Here is a 21,310-nt window from a genome sequence, read left to right on the forward strand (position 1 = left end):
TCAAAGACTCTCCCCGATCATTAAAAATTCAACGTCTCAAAGGTACAGAGAATTTTATTAATAATTCAATTTAATTCAATAACGATTTAATAATAATTTATTAAACCGAATTTCAGGGAAACATCCTTGAAGAGAACGAATTTGGAATTTTGAAGGTAGACACTTGGTGGCTTCGTAGTATCCCAAATATTATCGGGAAATTTTAATAAGCGTCTGTTAGTAATATTATAAACGAAGTATGTTCGTGTATCGTTATAGAAATGAAATAAAAACAATAAAATAATTTTATTAGAGTGAAAGACACTAATAATTACGATCCTCGATCGTAACCTCCGACGTTAAATTCCGTCCAGTCTAAAGGATCGATTAAATTCACTGAACGATTTACCAATTGCCACGATCCTCGAGGCGATCGTTAAAATCGTTTCATCCAGGAGGATCCAGGGGTGGTCGACGATTTTTCTTCTTTTCGCTTTTTCTTTCTTTTTCTTTTTTTTTTTTTTCCAAAAATCCGCCTGGTCTTGCACGCCACGATCGAGCGATTTCTTGACTTTCATTACGTTGCGTTACGCGTTTCATGGGCGTTTATTGCACCATCAGGGCGATCCGCTCTCCGTCCCATCGTTAATTCCTTTTCTTCGTTTTTCCCTCGTACGAGGGCCACCTTTCCTTCGAGATGAATTTCAGTACGGCCCCAGGAAAGTCGGATCGCGAAGCGCGTAAAGGAAGAAGAAAAAAAAAAAAAAATGAGAAGAAAAAGAAACTGGCGGAAGCATTAGGAGCATTAAACGAAGGAAGCTGTAATGAATTACAGTATATCTGATCTGTTTCCTGCCAATAAGAGAAAAACCACCGACCTTGCTCAGCCGTCGGACATCTTTAAAAATACGATTCAATTACTGGCGCCGGGCGACCGAACTGCCTCGAAGCTTCCAATTCGACTTACGACTTCTGAGGATCAGTCTGTGTCTGTCGTTCATTTTTTTTTTTTTTTTTTTTTTTTTTTCAGAAAAATAGCATGATATTACACGGTACCATGCAAAGGACCGGAAGCGTGTTAAGTAATCATTTACTCTACGGAGAATTCTTTTTGTTTGTCGCATATGGTATTGAGCCAACGGAGGTTCTGTACCACTGTAATTCTCGTTATCGTTACATCGGTTAATATAGAGAGAAACCTCCGTGTGTATGTATATATATATATATATATATATATATATAATATTGTACAGCTACAGTTTACAGTTTATCCTACAAGACTAGACGTACAATCGGTGGAAAAATATCGTTATTCTTCGTCGTCGGAATATCATAAATTTGCACGTAATACATTGGACGTTCTGTATCCAGCAGCTTAACCTTCCCTCACGAGTACGAAAAAGTAGGTTGAGCAACGGAAACTCTTGACTTCTCTCTTTCCCCTCCCCCTACCCAACCCCTGACCCGTTTCCGGCTAGAGGAAAAATAACGTTTGCTTTTTCTTTGTTTCTCCTCGAAGCAGACGATTAATTCGAAACGCGGATTTTTTGGTGGAAGAGAAACGAGAAAATTTAAGAATCTGTCTACTTAAAGTAAAAATTCCAAAATTTAGCGATCCGTACACCTCACGAGGCGATTTTTCAGACCACTTAAATATTCAGGAATTTATAGAAATTTCAGAATACTCACACGTACACAGATTTAAAGATTAAGAAAGAAATTTAATTAATATATAAATTTGGAATTGTCAATTTCCAATTTCCAATTATTTAAAAGTTCACCGATTCAACCTGTAAATATTACGGTCCTGTTTATCTATTTGTAATCAAATGCAAATAATAACGTTCTTTTTTTTTCTTACTATCCAACTAGCAATCGAGCAAACTGAAATATTTGAATTGCACTCGTTCGACTTTCTTAACTTTGAAACTGAAAAGAATCTAAAATTTCATTTCCTAGGATAACGATCTGATTCAAGAGTCGAGGAGAGATATTCGTCAAAAGCTTGAAATTTTTCCTCACGCTGGAAACGGAAAAAAATGGCTTCGAGTAGTGAAGCTCACGCTGCTGCCTCTATCTCTCACAGCTATCGTTCCTCTTCGCATATTTCTCCTCTTTTACCACTTCGAACTGGACGTCAGAAATGGTGGAGCCGCGTGACACCAATTCACACCGTGTTATCAGTTAAATTGTCTATTATCTACCTCTTACGTAATTATCTAAATGCATAATCGTGCTTCTCGAAGGTTCCCCTCTTCCCTTGCCCTTCGTACACGAACTGGCCAAAGGTCCTCGACTTTATCAATCGCTCTATCTACACAGAGTCACGCAGAAAAAAAAAATATTACGTTCGCTCGTGAGCGTTTTTTTTTTGTGTTTTTTTTTTTTTGTACAAAAATGAATCACTTTTTTTTGGGTTACTTGGGTCCTCTGGTTGAATCAGTCTGAAAAGGGGTATTTTTCAACTAGACTAGAAAACGCGCTCGTTGACTAGAACTGTATTCTCTCGAGAACAATTTTTTTTTTTTTTCCTTCAACCTTTCGTTTTCGTTCGCTAATTCGCGTTGTACATTGACGTTCGGTTATTATTTAAGTTCGTGTACCAAAAATACTCTAAGTTGTCGAGGATGAAGTCTTTGTCAAATTCGTTTAGATACTTGACTCCAAGTAGGGAGAGCATTGTGAATCACATGAGGTGTTCTTGAATTTAAGAGGAGCAGGGTAAGGCAGGATTATTTATATCGGCTAAGCTTCAATCTTGAATTCTCTACCGGTCGGAAGAACAAAAGGATTTTGCGTGCTTTAAATTTAACAAGAAATAATGTGAAAAAGACGAGAGAGAGTGATTCTACAGTAAGGCTATTTGAATTGGGAAAAATTTCGAAAATCAAAATCACACCGCACAAGTTGAGCAATCTGTCTTCAAATGTAAATTTCTCAAAAGTTGTTCACGTACTCGAACTCGGCGAGTTGCAAGACAATCGCGTCATTTACAATAACAAAAGAAAAAGATTTGGTACGCAATGAAGTCACATGAAAGTGCTGCCAAATAATAAAAAAATGTAACATCTTCGTATCTAGTTAATTACCATAATATCGGTGTCATAATAAATACGTGCGAAAATTTTTCTAGTCATCAGAAATATCCTATTGCTTCAAACAACCCTGCGTCACCTTGTATGTATGTACGTATATAAACGACTCGATAGAAAGATACAGTTTTAGTCTTCCACTGATTTACAAAAACAAACGATAGGAATGCACAGCAATTCTCGGATTATCGTGTTTGCTACTTTGTTCTTTCGAAACTGTGCGTTCGGAGATTCTCATTGTTCCTCGTGTTTATCAGCCGAACGTAAAAAAGGAACCGTGAAACGGGGTGAATGAAGAAAAAACGAGTCGAGAAGGTTCACAAATTTTTATGGGATGTCCGCAGTGTAAATGCTTGATCGAAAAGTTTGGCCGTTTTCACGTTCGTCTGACAAAATCTGATAAAAATCAATTAGTTAAAAGGTAAGTTACTTTCCTGAGTGGTAGATTAAGTACAGCAATAGCACGGTCCTGTCACGAAACACGTTCACGATAAATCGAATGGTACCTCGCGTGTGGAAATGTCCACGTGGAAATTAACTAAATTATGTTACAAGAGAAACGTGTCTCGCTTATCTAACGACTACGACTTTCTCATCGTTTATTAATTAAAACCTTACCGCTACGTTCAACGTTCCTCGATAAAATTCCGTCGATCTTACTCTGACAATCGTAGTGAAATCACATCGGTTTTCTCGATCTTCGTGAATTGTATTTTTCACCTTGATCTCACTTGTTCGTTACCACAGTTGACAGAGTTTACATCAAAATTGAACTGATCTTTTCGACCAGGATTTAATAGTTGGTGCCTCGGGATCCAGAGATTTAGGGTTACTTGCTACTAGAGAAAGCAACCCCTCTTTTTATCTTCCCATAAAAAACTCGTGATTTTCTAAGAATGTCATAAAAGACGGGCAGTGGTAGAGTTGCACGGCGATTCGAGAAAAGAAATGGGAGACGTGAGAAGACGCGATCGGGTTTTGTGGCTTGATCAGGCTTGAAATTCGATTGTCCTTTCGTTCGGGCTCGTAGTCCTTGTTGCGTGCTCGGAGGAAACGATGCAGCGAGCTTGTAAAATCGAATTAAAATTAAAGTTTGCAGTTACCGAATAGTTAGAAACGTGTCCGGGAATAAAACAAAAAAGAAGAAAAAAAAAAGATTTGTCGTTTGTTGTTTGTTTGCAAGTTACTCGTTTCTAACTTGCAAGCTCAATGAAGTTAGATTAAAAAAATACTAATGTGCCAGTGTGTTCACACAGCGTTAAAAAAAAAAAAAGGAAATACGTATCCGGATGCGATTCACAGTGGTGATGAATTTTTGAGAATTTCCGTTTCCAAAAACCACACGTTTTGAAGCGAACCTACAAAACATACACTATTTAATGAAAATCTAATAAAGAAATCTAACTTACACCACCGTGAGATCTTCAACCACTCGATTAATGAACAGTTTGTGATTCAATTGTTTTACTTCACGAGCTTGTTGTATCATTTCCCTTGAACGTATGCGTTTAAAACCTGCTGACCGCCTCGTCGTCGGTCACGAAGTAGTTGGAATTCTTCACTGCCGAGCTGTACATGCTGTATGTAGGACTGCAAACGACGAGCCCGGTTGTGCAACCGCTTAGCTCTTTCTCGTTCGTCACGGAACCGTGTCGAGCGATCGTCGACGTTCTCCTGTCTTTCTTCACCAGGGTCATGCGGCAATCTTCGGGTCGCAATGGCATCGATGGGTACGTTGGCTGTCTGGCCAACGTTGTCAGCGCTCGGTCTCCCGTGTCGTTGAAGCTGCGCAAACGTTTGAACGTACGATCGGAGAGGGTGTTCGAAAATCGAGGAAACACGTGTAAATTTTCATAAGGGTGGAATTTTGTGAGATTTTTAGTATTCTAGTATTTTGACTGTAGATTGTGATATTTTTTAATAGTAACAGACTGTTGCAAATATTATGAGAATTTTTTTTTTTTTTTTTCTTTTGTATCAGACATGAAAGGTACTTTTAACTTCTTGTAACAAATTGTCAGGCCGTGTCGTCGAGGATTTGAACTACAAGCTAAGTCACTAAACACACTACGTAGCGGTTAGATACTAAAATTCGCTAAACAACGAAGCTTAAAAGCTGAACAGCGAAGCCTAAATTTCGAAGATTTTGAAAACATTCAATGGCCAACCAACTAATACACGTACAACGACTAATTTTATAATATAGATTTACAATATAGATTTTGCATGATCGCAAATAAAAGAAAAGTCGAAGCTGTTCGCTATTTGATGAGCGCTAACAAAATATGAACGACGAACAGAATAATTTGTCAATTATAGATACCTGTGATGCCTGACGATGCCCCTCTTGATCCTGCAATGTTCATTTCCACTCTGTCCTTCTAACGCTGTCCCGTGGGTCTTGCACGCCTCTATTCCCATAGGAACGGGAGAGAGGGATCCAGGCCCGTACGAGCTACTGCTCTGTCTTCTGTCCAAGATGTGGACAAGCTCCACCGACGGTGTCGGTGAAAACGTGCCCTAAAGACGCTTCACATCAAACCTCACCATCCTCACAATCTAACAGAATCTAGCAAAATCAAAACGCTACCAAATGAAAACCCAGGAAAATAATCAGGAAACGCTTCGCGAAACTGAATGATCGTCCTTCCTCAACGTCCGACGAATGGGAACGGGGATTCAGCTACCGGGGTAACTAACTTAAAATAAACTTCGTTTTAATAAAACCGTTTAATCCAACAACAAAACCAATATAACTTCTGTTCATAAATACAAAACCAAAGGGTTTGGATACCTGGTAGAACCTCGTTTAACATCAAGTTAACTCCCGGAAAGTTTCGACAATGAAACGTTCGCTGACTATTTTATCTTCGGTTCTTCTTATTACACAGAGTCGGGTTCACTTATATTCTCACGATTGAAGTTTCCAGGCGTTTGATGAAACGAGATTTCACCGTGATAAAAAAAAGCGATCAAAATGAGTTTGAATCTCACAAGGAGGTGACGTCGGACTCGCTCACCTGCAAAGACGGTCTCCTCAGCGTGCCACCCTCCATACCGACCAACTTCACACCCTTCACGTTCTTCTTAACGTTGATAGTAGTGAGCATGTTATCCGGAACAATTTGGAATTCCGTGTTTCCTCTGTCCACGATACTGATCCTCTCGTTCTCTCTCGTCTTGTCGTTTAACAGAGCCCCGTCGTTAGGTTTGGTGTAATGAGGGCCTGGAGTCATCGGGGTGGCTACGGTGGGATTCGTTGGTACGTTCACTATGCCTGCGTTGCTGGGAGTTATGGCTGGCCGATCGGTTGACAAGAGTATCTGGCCCATAGAACCTCGTAAGTTTCGTACACCTAATATTTGGCCTTTGGATACTTCGTTGCTTTGTATGGGAGCGTACTGATTGGGAGTCGGTGTGTGTCTACCGCTGATGGAGCTCGTGTGAATGGAGTTTCTCAAGATTTGAAGGTGCTGAAGGCTTTGGTTCGCTTTCTGAGCGGCCGAACCGACGCTATTCACTTTGGTAGTGTCTTTCTCGTAAGGATCGCCGGCTATGGTCCCGCTGTCTACCCGATCAGTCATGTCCTCCACTGAATTCGAAGTAGTACGGTCGTCGTCGTAGCTTCCCGGCCCGATTCCATCGCACGAGTCCATTCCCGAGGTGGATTTCTGTCCAGACGAATGACGCTTTAGGATCATTCGTGTTCTTTCACTAATCGACAGAATGTCGCGAACCATCGTTGAATTCTTAGTGATAGAAACAATCTCAATAGCTTTTATCTTTCATCTGATTTTGACAGAGAAGAAAATTTCGAACAATCAGATAATAATAAAACTAAAAGGCACAGAACAAAGCTTGATGAAAAATCTATGTAATCTCTACATAGAAAGGTAATCACTTTTCTTTTTTCTGTTCTTTTTTCGAACTAAAAAACGACTGTGAGAAGACTCACATTGACAGAGGAAGTGTCCATTAAAGCGGCACCGGAACTGCTCTGTACAACTCCGGATTGGTCCTTCGATTTCCCAGGCGAGTATACGCTGAGAACGTCGCAGCATCGGGGAAAGTAGCCTTTACCGAGGAGATTTCTCGTAAAGAAGCTGGTGATGAGCTGGGTAAATAAAGCCACGATCATAGCGCCGGTGCGGAATGGGAATTTCTGCGACTGCGTTTCCGTGTCGTAGAAAGGATACTCGATCAGAGCTGGCACTCCCAATCCTTTCTCTCCACCTGGAACAATAATATCCATTTTATCTTAACAGTTAACACCTTCGGTCGACTCTAACTGATTCCAATTTTTCAGTTGTTCTATTGTCAAACTGATTCTTTTCAATTATCAAATGACATTAATTCCGGCAAAAGATTTAATCGAGTTTCTTTACTGTGATTTCAAGTATATTCAATGGAGAATTGGAAACTGAATGGCGTGTCTTTTATAGTGAAATTTCCATCATTTTTTTTTTTTTTTTTTTTTACCACAAAGACGTAAAACAACGGCGACGAAATAGCCAGCGAGGCATCCATAAGTGTCGACCAGAGAGGGCCAATGGACCACGGTTAACAATTGCGGGAAGAGCACCACGTAAACAAGATCAGAGCTCAAGTACCTTTAAAACAAAGGATGCAACCGGGTTAATTAGTTGGTCTGGTTAATTGTCGGCAGTCAGCGGAGCCAACAAAGCAAGTAATTTGAGCGTTTCTGCTGCTACTTACGACAGATAATAAACGCTGTCCACAGTGAGCGCTATTACAGTCGACAGTACCGTGATCACGACAACAGATATCCGGAGGATCCAGTTCAGTTCCCTCTCGGATGCCTACAATGGAATAAAGATAAAAGGGCTCAGACTTCCCGTTGGAGCTTCTCTCTTCTTCTCCCCTTTCTTTAGAAATTGTTTTAAATTTAAAACATTTCTACGAAAGGCATCTGACAAAATATCCAAAGCCTTCTTTTCACATTTACCTTTGGCCTTAACGTGAGTCTATAGACGTTTCTGGAGAACATGGAACTGCTCGCCAATATACTCGAATCTGCTGACGACATCACCGCCGCAGAAATGGCACCCAGACCTGGCAATCAATCGTTATTGAAATTAATTTTATCCGACTGGTTCTGTTACTTCTCCTTTCTAAAGAGAATAATTTTCTCTCCTCTTTGGCGGACGGAATTTTCTTTTCCAACGAACGGAACAGATAAGATTTAGCGTTGTAATCAGTTGATAAGAATTTGCAGAGTCTTCGGGCGCGGGCTATGCGGTTCTTCAATTTTATTCTTTATAGACACTCGACCTGTTTCGCGGTTTCTTAAGCGATTAATGTACAGGGTGTGCCTGAAACGGGGGAGTGTGCTTATCTTGAGGGTGAAAGAGGGTCAAATGGTGGTAGGTGCAGAAATGCTTTCTTCGCGAGATTTACGGCAAAATTACGAAAGAATGCTTGCCAGCCTATGAAACGTCCGTTAATTGCAAAAAAAAAAAAAAAAAAAAACGAATTTTTTCTATTCTAATTCACCGTATCGAACGAGCTTTTACTTTCAAGTCAAAATAAGCTTAAAGATCTTTTAAGATCAATTGTTGTTTAGAAAATAACAATTGCAACTCGATTTTAACGAACGAGGTTTTACTTTCAAGTCAAAGATTTAAGATCAATTGTTGTTTAGAAAATAATAATTGCAACTCGATTTTAACGAAGCATTCGGGAGTATAATTCCTCTCATTTTGTCACGTTTCATGAAACGCTAGATAGTCACAGTGATATAACTCACCGACAAATGAGACCCACTGCGGTGTTAGGTATCGGAGAACAACCGGTAACGCTGCGTTCCCATCATGCGCTATTATACTCCTGTTAAATCCTTCTATGGATGACCAATCGGTGGCACGTGCCACCACGCCGATTAAAGCTGATGGAAACGCGAGTATCATGCAGCCGAACATTGAGGCTATCGATAGAGCCGTTGCCATTGACGTACTTCGCATACTTAGGATCCTTTGGAAATAACCCTGGATAAATGTTTATTAAACCGTATTTAGTACAGTGACCGACAGAATATTGATAATCTAAATCAATTCTTCTTTTATTAATCTTCCCCTTCCGATCCTTCCTGAACAATTACAAATTCACGTAGAATAAATAATACGATTGATTGAATAAATACAAATTAAAAATCTTTTAACATTTTCACAGGTGAAATTGTTAGAAGATTTTTCTAAATATTCGTTTCCCTATTTATCCCCTTCATTTTGGATCGTAAATGTAGATTCGCGAGTGTCAAGTATACGCTTCGGAAAAAAATTTTTCATTCAAGCGGGCGTGCTTTGCATATTGAGCACCACGGTGTACAGTATTATAATGATCAATGAATATTCAATACCTGCCAAGGTATACCGCCGAATACCAACAACAGCATACAATCAACCCACTCGCCGAGGTCCTCGTTCTTAATTTCACCCAGCCATTCGTGCGGTGCTAGATTCTTCTCGAAAGAAACGGCAGGATGAAGAACAGAGAACGGCGCGGACACTCCCAAACCGATTATAATACACGCCAACTGCAACGCATCGGTGCACGCGACGGCATACAATCCGCCAAATACGGTATACCTGCAATTCACGTGGCATCTTGATCTGTTGATTGACATCTTCTCAGAACAGTGAATATGTAAATACGTTATTACCAAAATGGAGGATTTATTAAATGAGGACATTTGTTCATTGCTGGCAAAGTGTATTTCAATTAAATTACGGATCAATTGAATTGCAAATGAAACTTTCAATAAAAAGAAATTGTCAGACTTTATATAACTTAATGAATTTAACTTGAGAATCTGAAGATAAAACATTTATCAAGCAAATATACTAAGATTCTATACTAAATTACTTTCGTAATAAGATATATCACTGCTACAACTTTTGACGAATAATGATATTTCACGATAGCTCTTCCGGAGGAGACATTTTAAATTTACTATTTACACTCGGTCTCACTCACATGGCTGCCAAGAGCGCAGAGGCGACAATGCTGATGTCCGGATCCACGCCAGCCACCACGGCCAACGAGCTTCCCAAAGCTCTCAGCACCGCAGCACACCAGAACAAATCACCACAGAGAGCAGGAAGGAACAACAGTCCTCCAACCCCGGCGCCATATCTCTCTTGAAAAGGGTCCAGCATAGTCACGTGCTCCGCTTTTCTCATTGGTCGTACAAATAACACCGCACCTGCCACCGTTTCACCGTCATTTCAACAATCCCCTCGATTCCAAGATTAACCCTCTAACTGCCTTCTCTTTAAAATCAGGACATTCGATTGAAATTCTTTCAGATTATTCTTAGAAAGAATTCAGATATCCGATTTGAGAAGTCTCTTGAAAATTGAACATCTCAAGATCAAGATACGCCACTTGTGTTTCAAATCCTCCAATTAACTCGAAGTGTATGTACGACTATATACGACGTGTCAGAATTGACCCAGTTGCTCGAGAGTTAAAGATCTCATCAAAATTAAAGACACGTCGGAATCAAAGATCCCGGGTAAAATAGAACACGATATTAAATTGACGCAAGTCCTGATAGAATCGATTAAAATTAGACTTTAAAGAGTGAAAGAGATGGAAGCGAATGATTGAGAGATGGGCGTGATGGGTTCGCACTTTTAATTAGGTAGGCAGAAGCCTCGGTTAAGTGAAATGCAAACCTCGTTGCAAATGTATAGACTCGATTAATTGGAGTTCAATCAAATTCGGGATCTGCGGTGATGGTATGGGTATCAGCGGAGAAGGGGTTGGAGAAAACATCGTTAGCGAAAAGGGATATCCATTACTCTGGAGAACGCGTAAAAAATTGGTGATAAAGTGGTCCGCATACCCGTCGGTCTGCAAATAAATTGAGCTTATATGTGTCGGTCTGATTGGATCCGCTCGTCGGGATCATCGAAAAAAGTATTTACCGCGTTTTCCACGGAGCGGGAAATTTCTTCCTAATTACACGTACCGCACACGCGCCGCGCCTGACATTAAAACATTTTCCTCTTCCTTTTACTTTGATAAACTTTTTTAATCACCGCTGCTTACTTACTCCTGCGTGAAACTGCGTTCAATAAATTATTTCAAATTATCAAACTTTCAGAACGTTTCATACCTATAACACGTACAGCATATCCGTGAAAGTTTCCGTGAGCCATTGCATGCCAAAAAAGTTCCATGAATGTTTAATGACCGTTAAAAACACAGAGAACACCCCGAACTAAAAACAACTCCCTCTTCGAATCATCGGCTGAACCCTTACCCACTCCTTCCATCATGCTGTCCATCAATATCACCCTCTTGCATCAAGCAGAACAATGACTACTGAGTAAATATGACCTTCATGAAATTGCAATCATTATTAATTCTCATTAGTAATTCTCAGAGTTCAAAGGAAAATATTTAAAAAGAAAGAAGATAAGAAATAAAGTAAAAGAGAGAGAACCTTGAGCAAACTGAAGGAGAGAAGAAAAGATAAATATATCAAGGGTCGGGCATCCTCGACTTTGACAGTTTCATCGTCTCCTTTCATCGATTTACTTCCACCCCCTTCATCGCCGTATTACCTCTGACGCGTGTGGCAGTTAAAGGGTTAAGGTTACATCTAGTGTTAGGGTTAATGTCGCATTGATACCTATCGGTATCAGATTACAAATCTGGATCCTATACCCAAACGTATTTAGTCACACTTTCTGTTTTTCATAAAAGAACAATGTTAAAGTTCAGTCAATCTATCTTTCCATTTTATTTTATGAAGGTAGAGGTTAATCAGGAAGATATGTATTCTGGAAAGTTACTTGTGTCAGTCCTATCATTAGTTACAGCTCTTTCACATGGCAATGCCATTTCGGATAACAAAATACTCGTGCCAAAGAGTAGGATGTTTATTTCAGACTGCTAAAAAATAAAGAATATTAGAAAAACAATCTTCGGATTAGTGCCTCTTGGTTTATAGTTGTTCATTTACAGAAATCGCTACATAAAAGAGCTCTTAGTCAACATGCAGCATGCACACCGTATCGTCAGCAGAAAATGTCCAGAGAATAGCTTACCGAACAGCAGACTGAGGCTGTAACCGAAGGGCACTTGACACCAGGCCAATCCTCTGGTGAACATCAATTCAGCGGTCCCATTTACGTAAGCGCCGCCGACCCACGTGGCTATGGGAGAAAAAAAAAACAGAGAACGAACGCGGTTTCTCTCGATTAGTTAGCTTCGATTAAGCGGGAAATCGCTCTTTCGAGGGAAAATGTTAGGGGGCGAGACCGGTGATCTGTGAAAGCTCGACAAATAGGGTACACAGGGTTTCCTTATACAGTCTATTAGGAGGAAATGACGTTTCTTTTATTTTTGTTGAAATTGGAGAAGGTTAGGAACAGACGTCGTATGCGCACGCGCCAGTTTCGAATATTTGAAAATGGCTGTATAAGATTCCCCTTAAGTACAACGTAAGCGTTTATTATTATCTGTGTTATTTATATAAATATTTGTTTATCGAGATTGAAAGTTCGATATTACAGCTATATTCTCAGTCAGGTTAAACTAATCTTATCCTGTATTATGCAATCACTATACAAGAATTGTCTTGATCTAATATCAAGGAGGTAGGTAACTCATTTATCGATATTTATCGAACTACGAAACTCACCTCTCGATCTATCGATATTTATCGAACTGCCGACGTACATACTACGCAACAGTACGATCAGTTTACAAGTGCAATAAACCTATAACCATGATGTTAGTCGCGATGTTTCATTAAATTTCATTAAATTTGCAAGTTTCCACGTGTAAATTTCAATTCGTACAAAATCGAGAGCTCATCCCATTCATGCATCATCGGACCAACCGATCCTTTATCAATTCAACCATAAAACATACATAAAGCTATCGCCGGTGTAAAACCAATTTCCCCGACCCGAAATCCTGGCGTGGCTGACCGAACCGTCGCTAGAACAATCGGGACGACCGCAGAAACGCGTGCAAATCCCCCTCTCCTCTCTCCCGCCCTCCAACCGTCGTTGCTCTTACCATTCAGCCGTTGAGTAAAAAAGAGGAGGAGTGGTAAGAGCGGTGGAGAAAGAACATAATACGGACAGTTATGGCCGAGCGCGAGCATTTTCCGTGGCATATTTTCCCGCGTAGCGTTCATTAAGCTAATGGACGGATGCAAAAATGATTTCCACTGCGGATATAGAGTATGGTTGGATATGTGCATGTATAAATGAAACGCGGTTCTCGGTGGAACAGATTCAACGGAATCTGATGTAGGCGAGAGGGGACGAGGAAGGGGAAGGGCAAACTTGACTCGAGGAAGGGGGAAGCTAGTGAGACATAGAAGAACGGAATGAAAACGAACGGGAACAAGAGGAAATAAACCGGAGGAATAAATGAGAAATGCGATTGACGCGACGACAAAGCCGGGAACATTCGCCGGATGTCCTACTATGCTCGTGCTCCGTGAAACGTTGCGCGTACGCGTTCAAGGGACAGGAGAAGCAGAGCGAAGAAGAGAGAAATGGCTTCGGAGGAATTCTTCCGGAAGTGAAAGGGATTCGTCGAAGCGTTGATTGTTGCTTGATTAATGTCCGAGTTCCCCAAACGGATTTTGTATCGACGTAATAAGCGAGGGATCTCACGTTTCTGATTTTGAAAGAGGTTATGTTGTATTATGTATATATAATGCTAATCTGCGATTAAAATACTTAGAGTTTCGATAGGTATGTATAGAGAGAGAGAGAGAGAGAAAGAGAGATAGAGAGGGAGAGAGAGAGTCCAGAATCAGAGTTTAACGATCCTAAGTAGGAACTCTCACGTCGGATTCAATTCTCCGCCGGATTAATGAACTTGGGATTTCAGAAGGGATAGATGGATTTGGATAATCCTAATTATAGAGGTAGATTCATTTTTAATTGAATTCTTGGTGGATATAGTTGAATTATTTAAATTACGTTACGGTACTCTCAGCCAATCATTTTGTCAAGAATTCTTTATGTATGTTCTGTTTTTAATCGCCTCGTTTTGTTTCTTTGATCATCTAGACTGTACACGAAGAACGATGATTTGTTCAATTTGTAAAACTCACCGATTAGTGTGAAGATACCGAGGACCGGGCCCAAGCCACGATTGGCCAATATCATACCATCTTGGCCATGACGGGATTTTTTCTTCTTCACAACAGCCGCCCAAATGCCGACACCCAATACCGCCACATAAAACACAATCACGCCGGCTAAACCTATCACGTACACCCCCATCGTTGCACCTTCAGTTCTGTTCTCTTCCGGGATTGTTGCGTGATCCCCTGTGACGGAATGATCTCAAAATTAACATATTTTCTGAAGTAACATTTTCTAAAGTTTTATTTGAGAAAGTTACTCAAGAACCGTAGGTAAGAAATTAGGTAAATTACTCTAGAAGTTCTATAAAAGGTATTTGAAGAAATTATAAATGTCTTAATTTTCGCAGTAGAATAAAAAGTATGACAAATAGAAGAGAAGAATACGTTAGTGTGTATGTGATCGAGCAATTGCCAAGCAATTATCATTACCGAGTTTACATTCGAGTTTACACTTTGGACAAGGATGGTAATTAATTAAAGGGATGCCAAGAACGCATCTATACTAATTGCATGCGAGTGAAAGGAAGGGGTGAGCTTGTCTCCTCCGTTCGTAACAAAGACGCATTCCGACTGGAATCTGTTCGACACTAATTTTCCGGTGTCTGTGATCAGTATCGGCAGAACAATCGTAATACTCTAATTGTTCTTTCATTCAGGCCCCTTGTAGAACAGAAACGGTTCAGCCTCCCTCGGCGATTTGCAAATGAACAAATCGTCGGCCGTCGAAACCTTGATACTTATCGACACGTATTTGCCACACGAACCTGCCGAAGATTAATGAGAAAATCCCCATTGGAATACAGAGATTGCTAGCCGGCAAATTATGAAACAATTCCTAAAATTTGTTTCCATTCCAATCTCAATAGTGTCCTTGGTAAGGAAATAAAGGATTAAATGCCCGTTCAAATTTACATTTGCGAAGACAAGAAGATAATTAAGCATAGTAGAATTCCTTTTATTTGAGCTAAATTTCAATTGGAAATGTCCGATTAAATGAATTTTGGCTGGTTAAATTCACTTAATTGAACCGGAATTATACGAACGAAAAACCATTAGTAGAGGGATTAAAATGAACAATTCAGTTGTACAAATTATTTGGGATTCTATTATAAACGAATTTAATAAAATGTATTTACAGTCGGGTAATTTCATTCGGAAGACTCGTGCCGAATTTTTATCACGAGAACTTTCTATCGTTCGAACGGATATCCCGTCTAACTGAACACTAAACTGTTGAAATACTTTGGTGAGCCACTGAAAATTCCCTCTTCTATTTTCATTCTATCCAATCTTCGGCATTCTGAACCAAGCACCGGTTCCTCGTATTGATCGCGTGCCGGGCTATCCAATAAAATTCGGACACCAGGCTATCGTTTTCAGCGTTAAGCAGCCAGGCTAGGCAGACAGGCAGGCAGGCAGGTTCGAAGCAAAAGTTAAAGCTCGGTAAACTCGTCGGGCAAACGGTGGAAGAGCTAATCGACCGCGGTGGCAATTGCAGCGTGGATTAAAATTCAAGTGTGGCCTAGATATCGGACATGGATGGGTCGTCGGGTCATGACCCGGCTCGCCGCTTTACTCACGTAAAGTTCAGCCGATCCTCCGCGCTCCTCTCGCGCGGCATTATTAATTCGTTCGCGAGTCGCTGCCCCTTTCCTTTCTTTCTTTTTTTTTTCGCTTTTTCGTTTTTTCGCTCCTTCCCCGGATTCGTTTTTGTTTCTGGCAGACCACCTGAAAAATAGGGGTGAAAAACAGGCAAAATAAAAGAATCGCGCCGCACGCCTCGATTGAACGGGCAAAGCGCCGTTCGCAAAAGGGGTGGCACGCGTTTCTCTTCGAGTTTTTGTTCCCGTTCCCGGGACCGCTCTTTCAACGATTTCCGATCGTGCAATCGCACGTTCGAGAATTCTTTGCACTCGCCGTGTCAAGTATTCACTTCGGCCGTTGATTTCATTTTCCGATCTCGCGTATTTTATTTTATTTTATTTTATTTTTTTTTTTTTTGATTCTATTTTTGTAATTTATTGTCTTCCGTGCGTTCGATGTATTTCATGTTTGAATAATGTTTCAGGACTGTCTGTGTATGTAAGAATGTTTGGTGCAAAGAAAAGTAAAAACAATTTTTCGGGAAATAACTCGGATAAAGGAGAAGAGATTATGAGTGGAAAAATAAAGGTGATCCTTTTAAAAATTCTTTGTCTGTACTACTTTAGTGTACTTCGTCTTATAAAATGTAAAAATATCGCACTCTTGCTATAAAATGTCCTTGCGAATTACCAATATTTACCAAAATTTAGATTTTTGCTTGAAATCAAAATTCTTTGCAAGGGTCACTTTCCAAGGCACGGATGCGATATAGCTGGCTGCTTTAATTTTCTATAATTATCTGGTTATTTTGTTTTGTACGATTCTGTTTACGTAAGCTTCGTTGCTCGATTTTGTGGAGGATTTGTCGCGTTGTCAGGTCAAGTGCGCGTATTAATAACTTGGTAAAAAGGGGAAAAAGTAATGATGAGATTGTAAGAGCGTTCCTTCTGTAAGATCAAATATGACGCTAAATAACTGAAATTCTATTATGGTGATACTCGTGTGTATTATTCAGACATAAGATCGTCGACGAACGTTTATTCTTTTCAACAAGTTAGTTGATCAAATAAACAATTGTATCCAAACAAACAATTTCTAAATAGATTATACTAGCGGCTGCACTAATGTTTGAAAATTTGTTTTCTTACAATTGAGATGAAAAACTGAACTTTGTCTCTTCAAAAAACAAGATACATACAGTATCAAGGATTTCATTAGCTTTCTTTTTAATTTCTTTTTATTATAAAACTGGGAGATTATATATTGTTCTCTTTATTATTAAAATTGAAGAAACTATTTCACTTTAAATTCACAGGAACGATAATAAAAGAGGAAGTTATAAAAATCGTTCAACCAAATACTTTTATTATATCTGAAGCTCGGCCTGATTACAAGAAAAAACAGCCTTCAGAGTCTCGTTTCACGTGTTCCATCGTTCGTTCCCGGGTCAAAATATATATATATCCCAGGCTTTTCAGCGACTTTCCTCGCGGAGATCGTAATAAGAGACTTAAGAGCGTTCAGGACGCATCTTCACGATTTCACGATGGCTTCACAGCGAATTCGTTAACCGCAGACATTTTTTCTTTTTTTTTTTATGAAAAGAAGAAACGCACACTTTTCACTCGGAAACCAGCAGAAAAAAAGAGACCGCTTCGTTCTTACCGATGCTGAAGAAATTCTCATAATTACGAGCATTCCTTAACTGCTTATATTTTCGAAAGGCTCTACTTTTCAAAAATTCTAAAACACGCTGAAATTACGAATGGAATGCTGAAAACGTATTTTTCTGGAATTTTTTTACATCTTCTTTCTTTTTCCTTGCGAGATTAAAATATTTTATAATTATAAATGTCATGTATTTTAATAGTATTGGGTGTTTTAGAATCTATAAATGATAAAATCTGTCGATCGATAATTGACAAACATATTGAATTTTAGTAAAGTTTAATAAGCCAACTCGATGTTTATGTTGATTTTAATCAAATGCAAAGAGTCTGGATAAATCTCGAATTGAATTGACGATTAAATTCTTGTGATATCAGCTTCGTGCTCGATGGGTTAATTGGCGTGAAATTAAAGTTCTTAATAGCTGCTTCTATTAGGAAAGCAACATTAAGCAGTCGTTTAATTAAACGGACTATTAAGATTCGTTTCTTTTTTTTCTCTCTCTCCTTTTTTCGTTATTCCTCATACTTTTCCACCCCTTTCCACCCTATTTATTGGCGAAACCAATTAGAACGAGCATGCCTGGTATTTGCATGTTCTACCCAATCAGAAACATCGCATTAAATCGGGTAAACACCTAAAACCGACAATCGATAAATTTGCGTATCCAACTCTTGACCAATTGGTGAGCGGGTATAAATAATCCATCGTAGCCAAACGAAACAGACATAAACAGAATCGTTTTTCGTCAATATATCTCCTCGAAGATTTTTCTTCATTTTTACTCTTACTATACTCTTTTGGGGAAAATGTTCATTTGATGATAATATTTATTTGATATGCGTGCAAAACTTATTTGATACACGTTTTAAATAAATTTTTACAGTATCCAGAAACCCTAAGGAGGAAAGAGAGAAATCGGAGGGAAGGAGAAGTAAACAAAAATAGTAATTTGAACGCACCAAGATTCGGACAGTAGACTCGGACGCAGTCTGACAATGAATGAAAGGGCTGATTTCACTTAAATTCGTCAACAGAAATTTTAGAAGATTGAAGTACCAGTAAATATCCAAGTTGTAGATAAATCTAAATATATATACGTAGATATGCGAAATATGAGGAAGATTAAAGAAAGAAAAAGAAAACTAATTTGATGAGAGAAAAAAGGAAATAAACGGAAAAGGAAAACACACGCGATGAGGCGCGCGATACCGCGTGAAACGGAACGCGAGTAATTGTCCGACAAAGGCCGGTTCGTTACTGAAATTGCTTACTAATTAAGTGTAACGAAAGGAGAGAGTGGTAAGGACGAAGTGAGTAAGAAAAAATAAAAAGAGAGAGAGAGAGAGAAGGAAAAGGGGAGGGAAAGAAAAAAAAATTAACGACCAGAAATGTTGCCGGGCAGAGACAAGAATAAATAGCGCGCGCGGCTCGTTATAAATTTGTAGAAAAGTGCGTTGGATGAATTGGAACGGATGAAAGGACGTTTCAGAGACTCTGTAGACCGCGAATCGTTTCTGAAGAGATTTTTAAAAAAGGAAGAAAACAAGAGAGAGAGAGAGAGAGAGAACGATAAAGAGAAAGAAAATAAATATATATAGAAAAGAGAGGATTAGGCATGGAAGAAAAAGAAAGAAAAGAGGTGGAAGGAAAACGCAAGAGTCGAGGATTAAATGACTCTGAGACTCCGGGGAGAGGAAACGAGTTTAAGAAGTTGCTGGGTTTATTCTTCTGTTCCGCGAAGAAATTTCCTCCGAAGAAATAGGTTGGCTCGATTTAACATTTTCACCGTAGAATATCCTCAATTGTGACCAGCGTTCAATCGATAAACTAAGGAAGAAAATAAGCAGGGTAAAAACAAAGAGATATATTGTTTATCGTATCGTCATGTAGCAATTTGCTCGATTGTTTAAGGAGAAAATTTTATTTTTGCGAATGTTTTAAATAACCTCCAGATGACGTACTTTGAATTTTAAATAAACTCTGAAAAGATCATAAAATGAAGGTCATTGATAGTAAGATAGCTGCTTTCTATTTTTATTGTTCTTAAGGATGAAAAAATAGAAAAAAATTGGGACTAGTTGATCGGTAAAATTGTACTTGAATATTTGAGAGAAATCAATTTTTCATAATTAAGAAAAAAGCAGCGGAGAGGACAAAATCTTCAATTGGAATAAGTTGCGAGTTGAGTTAATATTCAATAGGAGAATCTGAACTGTCTAAATTTTCTACTGAATATGAGACAATTTCATTTTTACCAAAATTACTAATTCATTAAGTAGAATTAGTTCTCAGACTGCATTCTATTCTACTTGTCCGATATGTTTCCATTACAACGGTATTCCAAATATGACAGAGGAAGACGAGAACAAAGGGAGATTGTACTTCTCGACGAAGCATCTCATTTACAGCGGCTGTTTGTTTCTCTAAAGAAAATTGTTTGATCATTTTCAACCAGTATCAATGGAAGTGTCAAACGAAAAGTCGATTAAAGATGTTCTAAGTCAATTTCAAGTTTCGTAAGTTATTTTCAAAGACTGCAGGATGATTAATTGGTCCAAGGTATTACAAATATACGAAACGCTGAGAATCATAGTGCTGTTAATCAACAAATTATTATTTTTACTGTAATATCAATTTGACAACAAATTTCGAGAATAAATTTGTCTAATTTTCGACAAATAGAATGTAACATACGCATAAATAATTTTAAATAAATAATATTTATCTTATGATAGTCTCACGATTAGATTTTATTCCAAATTATTGTTTATTCCTAGAGAATTATCTCTAGGTGAGTCACCCTATACAGCTGCCTACCCTCCGTTCAAAACAAGTTTATTAGCGCACTTAACCCCTGAATCACATCTACCATACTTTCCTTTTTCCGGTAATCGATGATTTCAGCAGTCTCCTACGAAACTTAATCAAAAAAAATCAAAAAATAGAGAAAGAGAACCTATTCTAAAAACTGTCTTGTTTTCTTCTTTCAGAAAATAAATTTCCGAACTAAAACAAAGGAGAAGAATATCCCTAATTTCTCCATGGAAAAGAAGACAAAAGATCAGACTTGACATAATATTTCTCTCTCTACATTCCCCGGAAAACAAATCGTAAGAAAAATACAACAGATAAATAATATTTCCAATTTTCCGTCTTTCTTTCTACGAACAAACCTTAAGGAAGAATAGTTGGAAAGAAGACGTTGTTTTTCCATTCCAAAAACAAAGCGTAAAAATAGAAACACCAAAAAAAGACGCAGCGAACAGATAAACATTTGGCCAGAAACAGAGAGAAAGACACGGACTGCGAAATTGCACTTGTCTTTTCAGAGAGGAAGCAAATCGCGGAAGAATCGTGGGCTGGCTTCTCTAGCGAAAGGAAGGAAGATGTTATGGCGACTTACCCCCGGAACACGCCTCTCACGTGAGAATGCCCATGTTGCTGCCGCTGCCGCTTCGATTTCCTGGCGTAGGAATCGGATCTCCTTGAGCCAGAGATCGGCTTGGTGCCTGGCTTTTTCGTTCACGCCGAACAACGACGAAAGGGGCTCGCCGGTTCGGAAAGGGGTCGACGAACAGAAAGAACGTAGACGCGTGGAAAGCACACTGACGAGACGCGTGGGGGTGAGACGAGTAGAAGGGACGAGGCGTGAAGACGCGTGACGGATAGGTCGGTGGAAGATTGGCTCGTGGCCGCGACACGCGGACGCTTTTAACGAGGATCGTGCGCGAGAAGAGCGTACGCGAGCAGAACCGGCGGCGACAGGAGGGAGCCAAGCGTACGACTGAATCTAGTACTCTGGATTCGCAGCATCCCGTACGGCTGATAGACCGTGCGC

At 39.3% G+C, this 21,310-nt stretch overlaps 1 protein-coding gene across 3 annotated transcripts; it reads right to left on the reverse strand.

Annotated features, from left to right (window-relative positions):
* Positions 1 to 1,485: 1,485 nt before the first annotated feature.
* LOC122533759 (high-affinity choline transporter 1-like) lies at positions 1,486 to 21,310 on the reverse strand. Of its 3 annotated transcripts, none has more exons than XM_043663777.1 (14): positions 20,876 to 21,310; positions 15,798 to 15,945; positions 14,182 to 14,400; positions 12,149 to 12,256; positions 10,065 to 10,293; positions 9,448 to 9,676; positions 8,839 to 9,076; positions 8,038 to 8,144; positions 7,788 to 7,891; positions 7,551 to 7,681; positions 7,027 to 7,304; positions 6,092 to 6,742; positions 5,396 to 5,591; positions 1,486 to 4,866 (listed from the first exon to the last, which is right to left on the reverse strand). In XM_043663777.1, the coding sequence occupies exons 3-14, from the start codon at positions 14,351 to 14,353 to the stop codon at positions 4,580 to 4,582; spliced, it is 2,730 nt and encodes a 909-aa protein (XP_043519712.1). In that variant the 5' UTR covers positions 14,354 to 14,400; positions 15,798 to 15,945; positions 20,876 to 21,310; the 3' UTR covers positions 1,486 to 4,579. The 3 variants fall into 3 exon arrangements, with proteins under 3 accessions (XP_043519712.1, XP_043519711.1, XP_043519713.1); XM_043663776.1 differs by having other exon boundaries at positions 14,182 to 14,406; XM_043663778.1 differs by having other exon boundaries at positions 1,486 to 4,856; positions 5,395 to 5,591; positions 14,182 to 14,406.

The sequence above is a fragment of the Frieseomelitta varia genome, unplaced genomic scaffold (assembly GCF_011392965.1).
Source record: "Frieseomelitta varia isolate USP_RPSP 00005682 unplaced genomic scaffold, Fvar_1.2 scaffold_552, whole genome shotgun sequence".
Taxonomy (NCBI): domain Eukaryota; kingdom Metazoa; phylum Arthropoda; class Insecta; order Hymenoptera; family Apidae; genus Frieseomelitta; species Frieseomelitta varia.